Source organism: Oncorhynchus mykiss, chromosome 21 (assembly GCF_057628025.1).
Source record: "Oncorhynchus mykiss isolate SJ-2025 chromosome 21, ASM5762802v1, whole genome shotgun sequence".
In the NCBI taxonomy this organism is placed as follows: domain Eukaryota; kingdom Metazoa; phylum Chordata; class Actinopteri; order Salmoniformes; family Salmonidae; genus Oncorhynchus; species Oncorhynchus mykiss.
Window position 1 is genome coordinate 29,601,664 of NC_143042.1, and position 16,444 is coordinate 29,618,107.

At 41.4% G+C, this 16,444-nt stretch overlaps 1 protein-coding gene across 1 annotated transcript in view; it reads left to right on the plus strand.

Annotated features, from left to right (window-relative positions):
• The window catches only part of si:dkey-183c6.8 (protein O-GlcNAcase), a 63,514-nt gene that overhangs the window by 15,305 nt on the left and 31,765 nt on the right, over positions 1-16,444 (plus strand). Inside the window, exon 6 of the mRNA XM_021577637.3 lies at positions 1,707-1,805. Within this exon, the coding sequence (XP_021433312.1) occupies positions 1,707-1,805 (99 nt within the window). The remainder of the gene's footprint in view (positions 1-1,706; positions 1,806-16,444) is intronic.

Sequence of the window (16,444 nt, forward strand, 5' to 3'; positions counted from 1 at the left end):
TGTGTTGGATAGTCATAGCCAGCTAGCTAACATAGCATCCCTCTGTTTGATCAGGGTGTCTGAGTAGGCTAAACTAGCTTGCTGCATTTGCTAGCTAAGTAAGTGAAACTGAAAGTGAAAAAAATGACTCTCTTTTGCTTTTCCTTCATTTTGAATGAAATTCTTCTTTCAGTACTAGATTAATTCTCTGAACCTTTGATTGTTTGGACAACATCTCAGTTCATGCTGCAAGAGCTCTGATAGGTTGGAGGACGTCCTCAGGATGTTATCATAATTACTATGTAAGTCTATGGAAGTGGGTGAGAACCATGAGCCTCCTAGGTTTTGTATTGAAGTCAATGTACCCTGAGGAGGATACACCATGGTGCTACCCTACAGAGTGCTGTTGAGGCAACTGTAGACCTTCATTGCAAAACATAGTGTTTTCATTTCTTCCAGATACGTGAGACGGTAGCGTTCCCACCTGGCCAACATCCGGTGAAATGGCAGAGTGACAAATTCAAATTTAATTACTATAAATCTTAAACTTCCATGAAATCACAAGTGCAATACATCAAAATAAAGCTTAACTTGTTGTTAATCCAGCCGCCGTGTCAGATTTCAAAAGGGCTTTACGGCGAAAGCAAACCATACAATTATCTGAGGACAGCGCCCAGCACACAAATGCATAACAAAACATTTTCAACCAGGGAGTTGCGACATGAATGTCAGAAATAGCGATATAATATATGCCTTTCCTTTGAAGATCTTCTGTTGGCACTCCAAAAGGTCCCAGTTACATTACAAATGGTAATTTTGTTCGATAGTCCTCTATATCCATAAAAACTCAGTTTAGCTGGCGCGCTTCAGTCAATAATCCACTCGGTTTCCCTCCTTCAAAATGCATACAAAATTAATCCCAAACGTTACCAATTAACTTATACAAACAAGTCAATCAAAATGTATAATCAAACCTTAGGTACCCTAATACGCAAATAAACAATACAATTTAAGACGGAGAATCGTTATTGTCTTCACCGTAGAAAAATACCAAAGAATGCGCTCCCATTCACACGCTTGGAAACACTACAGCCAAAATAGAAGCCACCTAGAAAAACTACAATTCCTGGCTCATTTTTCCAAAACCAGCCTGAAACTCTTTCTATAGAATGTTGACATCTAGTGAAAGCCCTAGGAACTGCAATCGGGCATGATTTCGCCCTATTATAAAAGTGCCAGCCATTGAAATCAGTGGTAGGATGATTTTTTCGGGGGGGGGGGGTCGTTTGTCCTCGGGGTTTCGCCTGCCATTTCAGTTCTGTTATAGTCACAGACATTATCTTAACAGTTTTAGAAACTTTAGAGCGTTTTCTATTCATATCTACCAATTATATACATAACTTTGCTTCTGGGCCTGAGTAGCAGGCAGTTTACTTTGGGCACGCTTTTCATCCGGACGTCAAAATACCGCCCCCTATCCCAAAGAAGTTTTTAATCAATTATTTGCTGACATGAATATATTAAGTATAGTTTAATCTAAAAATGAAAAACTTTAAAATATTTTACCATTTAAAACATTCTGAAAATCACTGAGGATGATGTACCTCCTCTGAAGAGTCTCCACTGCTTCTCTTCTAATTAAGTAATTGCATACTGATATTATGTTACTCTCCTCTTTCCCTCGCTCACCCTCCCTCCTCCCTCCCTCTCTCCACTCCTCTCTCTAGAGTACTGTGGCTCTCTATGTTCTCCCAGTGTATCTAAGTCTCCATATTTGATGACTGTTGGAGAGGACCTGCTGCCTAACATCTCTATCATATGGACCGGTGAGATAAAAAAAAAGTTTATATTCTGTAAATTACAATGATATGGCATGATAATTCCCAATCTCGATCTCCCTCTTTCTCTCTCCCACTACCTTCCCTCTCTCGCTCTCCCTCCCTCTATTGTCAGATGACATGAAAATAGGGCTTTGGCCATGCACACCAGTGGTGGGTCTGGCGTTGAAAGACAGAAGCATATGCAGAAATGTACCTCATACCTATGGTAAAATATGGTGGTGGATCTTTGATGTTATGGGGCTATTTTGCTTCCACTGGTCCTGGGGCGCTTGCTAAGGTCAACGGTGTCATTAACTTTACCAAGTAGCAGGACATTTTAGCCAAAAAGCCTGGTTTCCTCTTCCATGTGGCTGGCACTTGGCTGCAGTTGTATCTTCCAGCAAGACGATAACCCCAAGCGTTAATCAAAATCCGCAAAGAAATTGTTAATTGACCACTCAGTCTCCATACATGAACCCCATTGAAAACCTGTGTTTTGAATCGCATAAGAGCAGACAAAGGATATCAAGGATCTGGAAAGATTCTGTATGGAGGAATAGTTTAAGATCCCTCACAACGTGCTCTACACATTTTACAAAAAGCCACAGGATCAGTGGAAGCAAAAAGGCTGCATAACATAAAAGATCCTCCACCATATTTGACAGTAAAAATGGGCTTCCTCTCTTCTTATGCATCCTTATTTCAACGCTAAACCTACCACTGGTTTGTGTGGCCAAAGAGCTCTATATTCATGTAATCTGACCATAGCACCGGTTAAAATTCAAGTGCCAATGCCATTTAGCAAACTCCAGTCGTGGGCAGGAAATAATCTTTATGGAGGAATGATCTAAAGGATCAGACATACCAATGATACTGAATACCGAGAGGTACTTAGATGTAGTATTGTCACGATACCAGAATTTAGACTTGGATACCAATACCAGGATTAGTATCGTGATTCTCGTTACCATAACGATACTCAATACCAAAATGATACCAAAATGGTACCACTGCAAGAAGGCACATTAACCAAAGTCACAGAATGGGACTTGATCCAAACAGGAACTCAGCTACGGCTCTGTTCAATCGTTGGGCAGCTAATGAGTTCATTATCATTACATTTGACATTTTTTCCATCAACATTTTTCAGAGACAGCCATGTATGCATTCACTTCTTTGGGACTGGGGGGCAGTATTTAGTAGCTTGGATGAATAAGGTGCCCAGAGTAAACTGCCTGCTACTCAGGCCCAGTTGCTAATATATGCATATTATTAGTAGATTTGGATAGAAAACACTCTGAAGTTTCTAAAACTGTTTGAATGATGTCTGTGAGTATAACATAACTCGTATGGAAGGCAAAAACCTGAGAAGAAATCCAACCAGGAAGTGGGAAATCTGAGCTTTGTAGTTTTTCAAGTCATTGCCTATCGAATATACAGTGTCTATGGGGTCATATTGCTCTTCCTAAGGCGTCCACTAGATGTCAACAGTCTGTAGAACGTTGTTTGAGGCTTCTACTGTGAAGGAGGGGGGAATGAGAGCTGATTGAGTCAGGAGTCTGGCCGAGTGCCATGAGCTGATCATGCGTGCGCACGTGAGAGTTAGCTTGCATACCATTGCATTTCTACAGACAAAATAATTCTCCGGTTGGAACATTATTGAAGATTTATGATAAAAATATCCCAAAGATTGATTCTATACTTCATTTGACATGTTTCTACGAACTGTAGTATGACTTTTTGTCTGAACTTTTGCCTGGACTTGCCCGCGCCTCGTGAGTTTGGATTGTGTACTAAACGCGCAAACAAAAAGGAGGTATTTGGACATTAATGATGGACTTTATCGAACAAATCAAACATTTATTGTGGAACTGGGATTCCTGGGAGTGCATTCTGATGAAGATCATCAAAGGTAAGTGAATATTTATAATGATATTTCTGACTTCTGTTGACTCTACAACATGGCGGATATCTGTATGGCTTGTTTTGTTGTCTGAGCGCTGTACTACGATTATTGCATGGTGTGCTTTTTCCTGTAAAGCTTTTTTGAAATCTGACAGCGGTTGCATTAAGGAGAAGTTTATCTAAAGGTCCATGCATAACACTTGTATTTTCATCAACATTTATGATGAGTATTTCTGTAAATTGATGTGGCTCTCTGCAAAATCACCAGATGTTTTGGAAGCAAAACATTACTGAACCAATGTAAACTGAGATTTTTTTTATATAAATATGACCTTTATCAAACAAAACATAAATGTATTGTGTAACATGAAGTCCTATGAGTGTCATCTGCTGAAGATCATCAAAGGTTAGTGATTCATTTTATCTCTATTTGTGCTTTTTGTGACTCTTTTGGCTGGAAAAATGATTTTTCTGTGACTAGGTACTGACCTAACATAATCGTTTGGTGTGCTTTCGTCGTAAAGCCTTTTTGAAATCGGACACTGTGGCTGGATTTACAACAAGTTTATCTTTAAAATGGTGTAAAATACTTGTATGTTTGAGGAAGTTTAATTATGGGATTTCTGTTGTTTTGGAATTTGGCGCCCTGCAATTTCACTGGCTGTTGTTGAGGTGGGACACTACCGTCCCACATATCCCAGAGAGGTTAATGAATCAATAATATAATCAGACTTTGGTATAATAAAACAAAAAATCTAACTATATAACAACATAATGGTAATCATTTATGATTTTTCTTAAATAAAAGCCTTTCGTGAACTAACACTCGCACTTGAGTCTTTTCCTTCTTGCTAGCTCTGACTTTGCTGATAGCTACCTTTTTATTGAGTAACAATTTACGTACTATGACTGTGGTAGGTGGTTGTTTCACCTAGCTGTCTTCAGATGAATGCACTCACTGGAAGTCGCTCTAGATAAGTGTTTGCTATATGACTCAAATGTAATGATAAATCTCTACTGATAAAGTGGGTAAATCAAGATGTAGCCTTGGCCTATTCACATGACTGCACAGTGTGCGCTGTCTCTTTAATGAGTAATGACGTCATTACTGGGTAGTGAATTGTGTAGCCCAGGGTAGTGAATTGATGATTGCTTCAGCTGTAAGATAGCAGCAAAATCGCACCGGAGAGGATGGATGACGTTTCACATGCTCCTAACCAACTGTGCTATTTTGTTTGTTTTTTCTGCGTTGTTTGTAACTTATTTTTTTAACTTATTTTGTACATCATGTTGCTGCTACCGTGTCTTATGACCGAAAATAACTTCTGTACATCAGAACAGTGACTACTCACCTCAAACTGGAAGAAGCTTTTTCCTTTAACGAGTCCATGAGTCCGAGTCCATCTATAGTTACCACCACAAACCGATAATGGCACTAAGACCGCACTCAACGAGCTGTATAAGGCCATAAGCAAACAAGAAAATGCTCATCCAAAAGCGTCACTCCTAGTGGCCGGGGACTTTAATGTAGGCAAATTTAAATCCGTTTGACCTCATTTCTACCAGCATGTCACATGTGAAACCAGAGGAGAAAAACAAACTTGAGACCACCCTTACTCCACACACAGAGATGCATACAAGTCTCTACCCTGCCCTCCATGGCAAATCTGACCATAATGCTATCCTCCTGATTCCTGCTTACAAGCTAAATCTAAAACAGGAAGTACCAGTGACTCGCTCTATCCGGAATTGGTCAGATGACGCGGATGCTATGCTACAGGACTGTTTTGCTAGCACAGACTGGAATATGTTCCGGGATTCATCCAATGGCATTGAGGAGTATACCATCTCAGTCACCGGCTTCATCAATAAGTGCATTGACGTCATCATCCCCACAGTGACCGTACGTACATATCACAACCAGAAGCTATAGATTACAGGCAACATCCGCATCGAGGCTAGAGCTGCCTCTTTTTTAAGGAGCAGGACACTAATCCAGACACTTATAAGAAATCCTGCTGTGCCCTCAGACGAACCATCAAACAAACAAAGCGTCAATACAGGATTAAGATTGACTCCTACTACGCCGGCTCTGACGCTCGTCGGATGTGGCAGGGCTTGAAAACTATTACGGGCTACAAAGGGAAACCCAGCCACAAGCTGCCCAGTGACGCAAGCCTACCAGACGAGCTAAATGCCTTTTATGCTCGCTTCAAGGCAAGCACCACTGAAGCATACACGAGAGCACCAGCTGTTCTGGACGACTGTGTGATAACGCTTTCTGTAGCCGATGTGAGCAAGACCTTTAAACAGGTCAACATTCACAAAGCCAGACAGATTACCAAGACGTGTACTCAAAGCATACGCGGACAAACTGGCAAATGTCTTCACTGTCATTTTCAACCTCTTCCTGACCAAATGTTTAATACCGACATGTTTCAAGCAGACCACCATAGTCCCTGTGCCCAAGGAAGTGAAGGTAACCTGCCTAAATGATTACCGCCCCGTAGCACTCACATCGGTAGCCATGAAGGGCTTTGAAAGGCTTGTCATGGCTCACATCAGCAGTATCCTCCCGGATACCCTAGACCCACTCCAATTCGCATACTGCCCCTACAGAACCACAGATAACAATCTCTATTGCATTCCACACTGTCCTTTCCCACTTGGACAAAAGGAACACCTATGTAAGAATGCTGTTCATTGATTACAGCTCAGCTTTTAACACCATAGTGCCCTCCCAGCTCATCACTAAGCTAAGGACCCTGGGACTGAACACCTCCCTCTGCAACAGGATCCTGTAATTCCTGATGCGACATCCCAGGTTGTGAGGGCAGGCAACAACACATTCACCACGCTGACCCTCGATACTTAGTCCACTCCTGTACTTCCTGTTCACCCATGACTGCGTGGCCGAGCATGACTCCAACACCATCATTAAGTTTGCCGAATACACGACGATGCTAGACCTGATCATCGACTACGATGGACAGCCTATAGGGAGGAGGCCTGGCAGTGTGGTGCCAAAAAACAGCTTCACCCTCAACGTCAGCAAGACAAAGGAGCTGATCATGGACTACAGATAACGGAGGCCCAAGCACGCCCCAATCTCCATTGACGGAGCTGAAGTTGAGCGGGTCGAGAGCTTCAAGATCTTCGGTGTCTACATCACTAAGGATCTATCATGTCCCATACACGCCAACGCAGTTGTGAAGAGGGCATGGCAATTCCTCTTTCCCCTTTATGAGGCTGAAAATATTTGTCATGGGTCCTCATATCCTCAAAGTTCTACAACTGCACAATTGAGAGCATCTTGACTGGATGCTTCACCGCTCGGTATGGCAACCGCTTGGTATCCGACTTCAAGGTGTTACAGAGGGTAGTGCGTACTTGGCCGAGCTCACTGCCATTCAAGACGTCTATACAAAGGCGCTGTCAGACGAAGGCCATAAAAATTGTCAGACTCCAGCCACCCAAGTCATAGACTGTTCTCTCTGCTGCCACACAGCAAGTGGTACTGATGCACAAAGTCTGGAACCAACAGGACCCAGAAAAGCTTCTACCCCCAAGTCATAAGCCTGCTAAATAGTTGGTCGGTAGCTATTTGGTTTACTTTTTTACTGTCTGCTTTAACCCTTTTTGAAACTTTTTTTGACTCATCACAAACAGCTGAAGTCGGAAGTTTACATACACTTAGGTTGGAGTCATTAAACTAGATTTTCAACCACTCCACAAATTTCTTGATAACAAACTATAGTTTTGGCAAGTCGGTTAGGACATCTACTTTGAGCATGACACAAGTCATTTTTACAACAATTGTTTACAGACAGATTATTTCACTGTATCACAATTCCAGTGGGTCAGAAGTTTACATACACTAAGTTGACTGTGCCTTTAAACAGCTTGGAAAATTCCAGAAAATTATGTCATGGCTTTAGACGCTTCTGATTGGATAATTGACATCATTTGAGTCAATTGGAGGTCTACCTGTGGATGTATTTCAAGGCCTGCCTTCAAACTCAGTGCCTCTTAAGAAATCAGCCAAGACCTCAGAATTTTTTTTTAGACGTCCACAAGTCTGGTTCATCATTGGGAGCAATTTCCAAACGCCTGAAGGTACCACGTTCATCTTTACAAACAATAGTACGCAAGTATAAACACCATGGGACCACTCAGCCATCATACTGCTCAGGAGAGAGACGCGTTCTGTCTCCTAGAGATGAACGTACTTTGGTTCAAAAAGTAAATCAATCCCAGAACAACAGCAAAGGACTTTGTGAAGATGCTGGAGGATACCGGTACAAAAGTATCTATGTCCACAGTAAAACGAGTCCTATATCAAGCCACTGCTCCAAAAACGCCATAAAGCCAGACTATGGTTTGCAACTGCACATGGGGACAAAGATTGTACTTTTTTGAGAAATGTCCTCTGGTCTGATGAAACAAAAATAGAACTGTTTAGCCATAATGACCATCGTTCTGTTTAGAGGATAAAGGGGAGGCTTGCAAGCCGAAGAACACCATCCCAATTGTGAAGAACGGGGGTGGCAGCATCATGTTGTGCGGGTGCTTTGCTGCAGGAGGGACTGGTGCACTTCACAAAATAGATGGCGCATCATGAGGAAGGACAATTATGTGGATATATTGAAGCAACATCTCAAGACATCAGTCAGGAAGTTAAATCTTGGTCGCAAATGGGTCTTCCAAATGGACAATGACCCCAAGAATACTTCCAACGTTGTGGCAAAATGGCTTAAGGACAACAAAGTCAAGGTATTGGAGTGGCCATCACAAAGCACGGACCTCAATCCCATAAAAAATGTGTGGGCAGAACTGAAAAAGCATTTGCTAGCAGGGAGGCCTACAAACCTGACTCAGTTACCCCAGCTCTGTCAGGAGGAATGGGACAAAATTAACCCAACTTATTATGGGAAGCTTGTGGAAGGCTTCCCAAAACGTGTGACCCAAGTTAAACAATTTAAAGGCAATGCTACCAAATTCCAATTGAGTGTATGTGACATTCATACATACATACATACATACATACATACTTCTGACCCACTGGGAATGTGATGAAAGAAATAAAAGCTGAAATAAATAATTCTCTCTACTATTATTCTGACATTTCACATTCTTCAAATGAAGGGGTGATGCTAACTGACCTAAAACAGGGAATTTTTACTAGGATTAAATGTCAGGAATTGTGAAACTGAGTTTAAATGTATTTGGCTAAGCTGTATGTAAACCTCCTGATTTCAATACGATTGTGTGTATGGACAGCATATGAATAGAAAAGGTGTGTACAGCGTAGTTGTCTAGGATGAGCCTTGACTAGAATACAGAATATACATATAAAGTGGGTAAAACAGTATATAAACATTACTGAAGTTACCAGTGTTCAATGATTATGTACTGTACATGTTTTTCAGTCTCTTGTTCCCAGTTTCTATGCACCTGTACTGTCTCCGCTTTCTAGATGGTAGCAGGGTGAATAGGCTGTGGCTTGGGTGACTGAGGTCCTTGATCATCTTCTTGGCCTTCCTGTGACACCGGGTGCTGTAGATGTCGTGGAGGGCAGGCAGTGTACCCCTGGTGATTCATTGGGCTGACCGCACCACCCTCTGTACCAGGCGTGATACAGCCCGACAGAATGCTCTCAATGGTGGATAAGTAGAACTTTGTGAGGGTCTTAGGGGTCAAGCCAAATTTCTTCTGCCTCTTGAGGTTGAAGAGGCATTGTTGCACCTTCTTCACCACACTGTGTGGATGGACCATTTCAGATTGTCAGTGATATGCACACCAAGGAACTTGAAGCATTTCACCTTCTCCACTGCAGCTTCATCAGTGTGGGTGGAGCGTGCTCTCTTTGCTCTCTCCTGAGGTCCACAATCAGTTCTTTTGTTTTGTTGACGTTGTAGGAGAGGTTATTTTCCTGGCACCATTTTGCCAGGGCCCTCACCTCCTCCCTGTAGACTGTCTCATCGTTTTTCGTAATCAGGCCTACCACTTTTGTGTCGTCTGCAAACTTGAGGATTGAGTTGGAGACGTGTGTTGCCATGCATTCATGGGTGAACAGGGAGTACAGGGGGGCTGAGCACACATCGTTGTGGGGCCCATATGTTGAGGATCAGACCCACCTCAAATTTTAGTGGGTCTAGGCTCGTGTGTCGGGTAACAGCAAGCTAGCTAAATAGGACAAATTAGCTAGCAACTGCAAGCTAGATAGCTAAATTGCCATAAATGTTTAATGCTTTTTGACCTGTCCCCAAATTAATATAATTGGTTCAGAGTTTGTTTTGATATTTTAACCTGCGTGTCTTGATCGTTTGGTGTAGGGGGACAAAATCAATTTTCACACAATGGTACGTGGCCGGTTTGGGTACAGTGTAACAGGACATAAATATCCCCCTATTTGTATTAATTGCTAATTATTAATATCAAACAAATCGGGTAATTTTTCTATCACACATGTTTACCTTGCCTCTCCGAATGGTACTAAAAACAAACAAGAATCCAGAAATATCCCAAAAAATTGCCCATATTAACATAGTGTATTCAGACCCCACAACTTTTTCCACATTGTGTTACGTTACAGCCTTATTCTAAAATGGATTGAATAAAAAATGTTCCCCATCAATCTACACACAATACCCCATAATGACAAAGCAAATAGTTAAAAATATATATACAGTGCCTTGCGAAAGTATTCGGCCCCCTTGAACTTTGCGACCTTTTGCCACATTTCAGGCTTCAAACATAAAGATATAAAACTGTATTTTTTTGTGAAGAATCAACAACAAGTGGGACACAATCATGAAGTGGAACGGCATTTATTGGATATTTCAAACATTTTTAACAAATCAAAAACTGAAAAATTGGGCGTGCAAAATTATTCAGCCTCCTTAAGTTAATACTTTGTAGCGCCACCTTTTGCTGCGATTACAGCTGTAAGTCGCTTGGGGTATGTCTCTATCAGTTTTGCACATCGAGAGACTGACATTTTTTCCCATTCCTCCTTGCAAAACAGCTCGAGCTCAGTGAGGTTGGATGGAGAGCATTTGTGAACAGCAGTTTTCAGTTCTTTCCACAGATTCTCGATTGGATTCAGGTCTGGACTTTGACTTGGCCATTCTAACACCTGGATATGTTTATTTTTGAACCATTCCATTGTAGATTTTGCTTTATGTTTTGTTGGAAGACAAATCTCCGTCCCAGTCTCAGGTCTTTTGCAGACTCCATCAGGTTTTCTTCCAGAATGGTCCTGTATTTGGCTCCATCCATCTTCCCATCAATTTTAACCATCTTCCCTGTCCCTGCTGAAGAAAAGCAGGCCCAAACCATGATGCTGCCACCACCATGTTTGACAGTGGGGATGGTGTGTTCAGCTGTGTTGCTTTTACGCCAAACATAACGTTTTGCATTGTTGCCAAAAAGTTCAATTTGGGTTTCATCTGACCAGAGCACCTTCTTCCACATGTTTGGTGTGTCTCCCAGGTGGCTTGTGGCAAACTTTAAACAACACTTTTTATGGATATCTTTAAGAAATGGCTTTCTTCTTGCCACTCTTCCATAAAGGCCAGATTTGTGCAATATACGACTGATTGTTGTCCTATGGACAGAGTCTCCCACCTCAGCTGTAGATCTCTGCAGTTCATCCAGAGTGATCATGGTCCTCTTGGCTGCATCTCTGATCAGTCTTCTCCTTGTATGAGCTGAAAGTTTAGAGGGACGGCCAGGTCTTGGTAGATTTGCAGTGGTCTGATACTCCTTCCATTTCAATATTATCGCTTGCACAGTGCTCCTTGGGATGTTTAAAGCTTGGGAAATCTTTTTGTATCCAAATCCGGCTTTAAACTTCTTCACAACAGTATCTCGGACCTGCCTGGTGTGTTCCTTGTTCTTCATGATGCTCTCTGCGCTTTTAACGGACCTCTGAGACTATCACAGTGCAGGTGCATTTATATGGAGACTTGATTACACACAGATGGATTGTATTTATCATCATTAGTCATTTAGGTCAACATTGGATCATTCAGAGATCCTCACTGAACTTCTGGAGAGAGTTTGCTGCACTGAAAGTAAAGGGGCTGAATAATTTTGCACGCCCAATTTTTCAGTTTTTCATTTGTTAAAAAAGTTTGAAATATCCAATAAATGTCGTTCCACTTCATGATTGTGTCCCACTTGTTGTTTATTCTTCACAAACAAATACAGTTTTATATCTTTATGTTTGAAGCCTGAAATGTGGCAAAAGGTCGCAAAGTTCAAGGGGGCCGAATACTTTCGCAAGGCACTGTATTTTATAAATTTAGAAAAAGTACAGAACCTTATTTACAGAGGTATTCAGACCCTTTGCTATGAGACTATGAAATTGAGCTCAGGTGCATCCTGTTTCAATTTATCATCCTTTACATGTTTCTACAACTTGATTGGAGTCCACCTAATTAATAATTAATTAGTAACTAATTAGTAATTTCAATTGATTGGACATGATTTGGAAAAGCATACACCTGTCTATATAATATCCCACAGTTGACAGTGCATGTCTGCACCAAGCCATGCGGTTAAAGAAATTGAACAGTCGGGGGAGAAGGGCCTTGGTCAGGGAGGTGACCAAGAACCCGATGGTCACTCTGACAGGGCTCCAGAGTTCCTCTGTGGAGATGGGAGAACCTTCCAAAAGGACAACCATCTCTGCAGCACTCCACCAATCAGGCCTTAATGGTAGAGTGGCCAGATGGAGCCACTCCACAGTGAAAGGCACATGACAGCCTGCTCAAGATTTTCTGGTCTGATGAAGCCAAGATTAAACTATTTTGTGCATTTCAGGTAAAATAACAACTCAATGTTTATATCCCAGGACAAATTAGCTAGCAACCGCAAGCTAGCTAAATAGGACAAATTAGCTAGCAAGTGCAAGCTAGATAGCTGAATTGCCATACATGTTTAATGCTTTTCGACCTGTCCCCAAATTAATATAATTGGTTCAGAGTTTTTGATATTTTAACCTGCGTGTTGTGATTGTGTTTGGTGTGGGGGAACAAAATAAATGTATGCACGATGGCTCACGCGCGCAGCTGGTTTAGGTTCCGCGTTAGAGGATCTCATGTCAGATGTCTACAGGTTAATCTGCCTCCCCTAAAGCCTATTCGCATAGGAAGTTGCTATAGACCACTGAATGCTAAACGTCAGTATTTGGACTGTGTGCAAAGAAGGGCACCTATTGGTAGATGGGTAAAAATAAAAAAGCAGATATTGAATATCCCTTTGAGCATGGTGGTTATTAATTACACATTGGATGGTGTATCAATACTCTCAGGTGTCGATACAGGTGTCCACTCTCCTAACTCAGTTGCCAGAGAGGAAGGAAACCTCTCAGGGATTTCACCATCAGGTTTAATGGCTGTGATAGGAGAAAACTGAGGATGGATCAACAACATTGTAGTTAGTCCACAATAATAACCTAATTGAGTGAAAAGAAGGAAGCCTGTTGAAGATACAATTATTCCAAAACATGCTTCCTATTTGCAACAAGGCTTTAAAGTAAAAGTGCAAAAAAATGTGACAAAGCAATTCACTTTTTGTTGTGAATACAAAGTGTTATGTTTGGGGCTAATCCAATACAACACGTTACTGACTACCACTCCATATTTTCAAGCATAGTAGTGGCTGCATCATGTAATGGGTATGCTTGTAATCGTTAAGGACTGGGGAGTTTTTCAGGATAAAAAAAGAAACGGAACTAAGTACAGGCAAAATCCTAGAGGAAGAGATTAATTCACCTTTCAGCAGGACAATAACCTAAAACACAAGGCCAAATATACACTGGAGTTGCATACCAAGAAGACGGTGAATGTTCCTGTGTGACCGAGTTACAGTTTTGACTTAAATCTACTTATAAATCTATGGCAAAACCCTAAAAATGGTTGTCTAGCAATGGTTAACAACTCAATTTGACAGAGATTGAATCATTTTTTAAATAATAATTGGCAAATGTTGCACAAACCAAGTGTGGAAAGCTCTTTGAGATTTAACCAGAAAGAATCACAGCTGTAATCGAGGTGGTGCTTCTGCAAAGTATTGACTCAGGTGTGAATACTTATGTAAATTTGATTTCTGTATTTCATTTTTCATAAACGTGGCAAAAAAATTGTATTTAATAAAATGTTTTTTATTTAGTTTTTTTACCCAATTTTGTGATATCCAATTGCAATCCTGTCTCATCGCTGCAACTCCCCAACAGGCTTGGGAGAGGCGAAGGTTGAGTCATGCGTCCTACAAAACATCACCCGCCAAACTGCGCTTCTTAACACCCGCCCACTTAACCCGGAAGCCAGCTGCACCAATGTGTCGGAAGAAACACCATTCAACTGACGACCAAACCCTCACGACGCCTATGGGACTCCTGGTCACTGCCAGTTGTGACACAGCCTGGGATCGAACCAGGAGTCTGTAGTGACGCCTCAAGCACTGCGACGCAATGACTTAGACAGCTGCACCACTCGGGAGGCCATATGCAAAAATTTCTACAAACATGTTTTCACGTTGAAAAAAGGCTGTAACACAACAAAATGTGGAAAAGGGGAAGGGGTCTCAATAGTTTCCGCATGCGCTGTAAATCAAAGGGTGTGAATAGTTTCTGATGGCATTGTAACTAAACAAAAAGAAGAAGAAAGTATTATATGGAACAAAGAAATTATATAAAGAATGATAGTAAAAAGATTTGGAGTACCTTAAATGAAATTCTAGGCAAATAAGCGAACTTGGCTCCGTTGAGGCAGACTTGTTCATAACAAAACCCTTTGATATTGCCGACCACTTTAATAACTTTATTTGTTGACAAGATATGCGGACTTAAGCATGACATGCAAGCAAAAAAAGCTGAGCCTTCATATTTATGCATAACAAACTAAATAATTAAATACAAGCACTGTAGTTTTGAGTTCTGCGAAGTTGGTGTGGAAGAGGTGAAGAAATTGTTGTTATCTATAAATAAGGACAAGCCACCTAGTACATTTCTGAAGTTGGTAGTGGAATACATTGCGACTCCTTTTTGCCACATCTTCAATTTAAGCCTGGAATACGGTGTGTGACCTCAGGCCTGGGGGAAGGCAAAGGTCATTACGCTGCCCAAGAATAGCAAAGCACCCTTTTTAATAGTTCAAACAGCCTCTTGCCGGTACTTGGAAAACTTTTCGAAAAAAGCTTCTCTATTATTGCAAATTTGGTTGAGTGGGGTGTACCGCAGTGCAGCCGGCTTTGCCCATTATTGTTTTCTGTTTCTACTAATGACCTTCCACTGACCCGTGGCTATTGAGCAAGTTGAGGAGACAAAACTCCTGAGTGTAACCCTAGATAGCAAGCTACCATGGTCAAAACATATATAGACACAATGGTTGCTAAAATGGGAAGAGGTCTGTCCATGATACGGCATTGCTCTGCTTTCTAAACATCTAAATCAACCAGGCATGTCCTACAGGACCTAGTTTTGGCACACATGGACTACTGTCCAGTTGTGCGGTCATGTGAGGGCAAAGAAGGACATAGTAAAATTGCCGTTGGTCCAAAACAGAGCATCACGTATTGCACTTAGATGTACACGGAGGGCTAATGTCAGTGGTATGCATGTCAATCTCTCCTGGCTCAAAGTTGAGGAGAGATTGACTGCATCACTATTGGTCTTATGGGTGAGGTGTTGATAGGTTAAAGGTACCAAACTGTCTGTTCAAGCAGTTGGCACACGGACACTCATCAGTACCACACATGTCTTGCAACCAGAGGTATCTTCACAGTCCCCAGGTCCAGAACAGAGGCTGGAAAAAGCACAGTATTAAATAGAGCCATGACTACATGGAACTCTCTGCCACAGAGAGATATTTGGAATTCACATGTGAAAAGGTTAAGCTTCTGCTCATAGGAGGGGAGGAGGAAAGGGGAGGCATGATCTGATTTGCCTTGTAGCTGTCCCAGAAGGGGGTGTAGCAATGGTCAAGAGTGCTTGATGAGCGATTAGCACAGGAGATGTTGATACAATTTTGGTAGTATTTTTTTCCTTCAGATTTTCTTTATTAAAGTCTCCAGCTGCAATAAATGCAGCCTCGGGATATACATTTTTCAGTTAGCATTTCCAGTGTAGTTCCTTGAGAGCCATCACGGTGTCTGCTTGAGGGGATATATACAGGGACGATCATTCGTTTTTGAATGAAGCAGCTGTCTGTTCTAGCTAGCAATGTTGTGCCAACTGGCAAATGGCGACGCTAACATTAGCTAGCAAGCAAACTGGTTGTGTGCATTGAGCTGGATTTGCCACCCCATTTGTTTCATGTGAAATGTAGCTTGCTAGCTAACTAACTAGTGCACATTCATCAAACCTGACAAAAAAAAACCTTCTTCAAAACTCCTTAGCTAGATGTAAAGACTGGCTCTAGAAAAAATACATGTATTATGTAGCTTTATTGTTTTAGCAATTGTACGGAGCCCCATCAGTGAGAAGAAAAAAAAAAACAGGCCAGGCTAATCCATTCCCTCGTTATTTTTCTTCCATTCCCTTTTTTTTCTCAATATAAAAATATATTCCCCCAACATAAAAACCATGCTCTCAATTTAAAAATGTATTCCCTCAACAATAATGTGTTCCCTCCTGCCAGTTTATTCATGTGCATGTCCTTATCATGGATTGATCACAGTTAAATGAATTCTACTTCAATCTGGGCTTGAAATAGAAAGATTTTCTTTGTTGT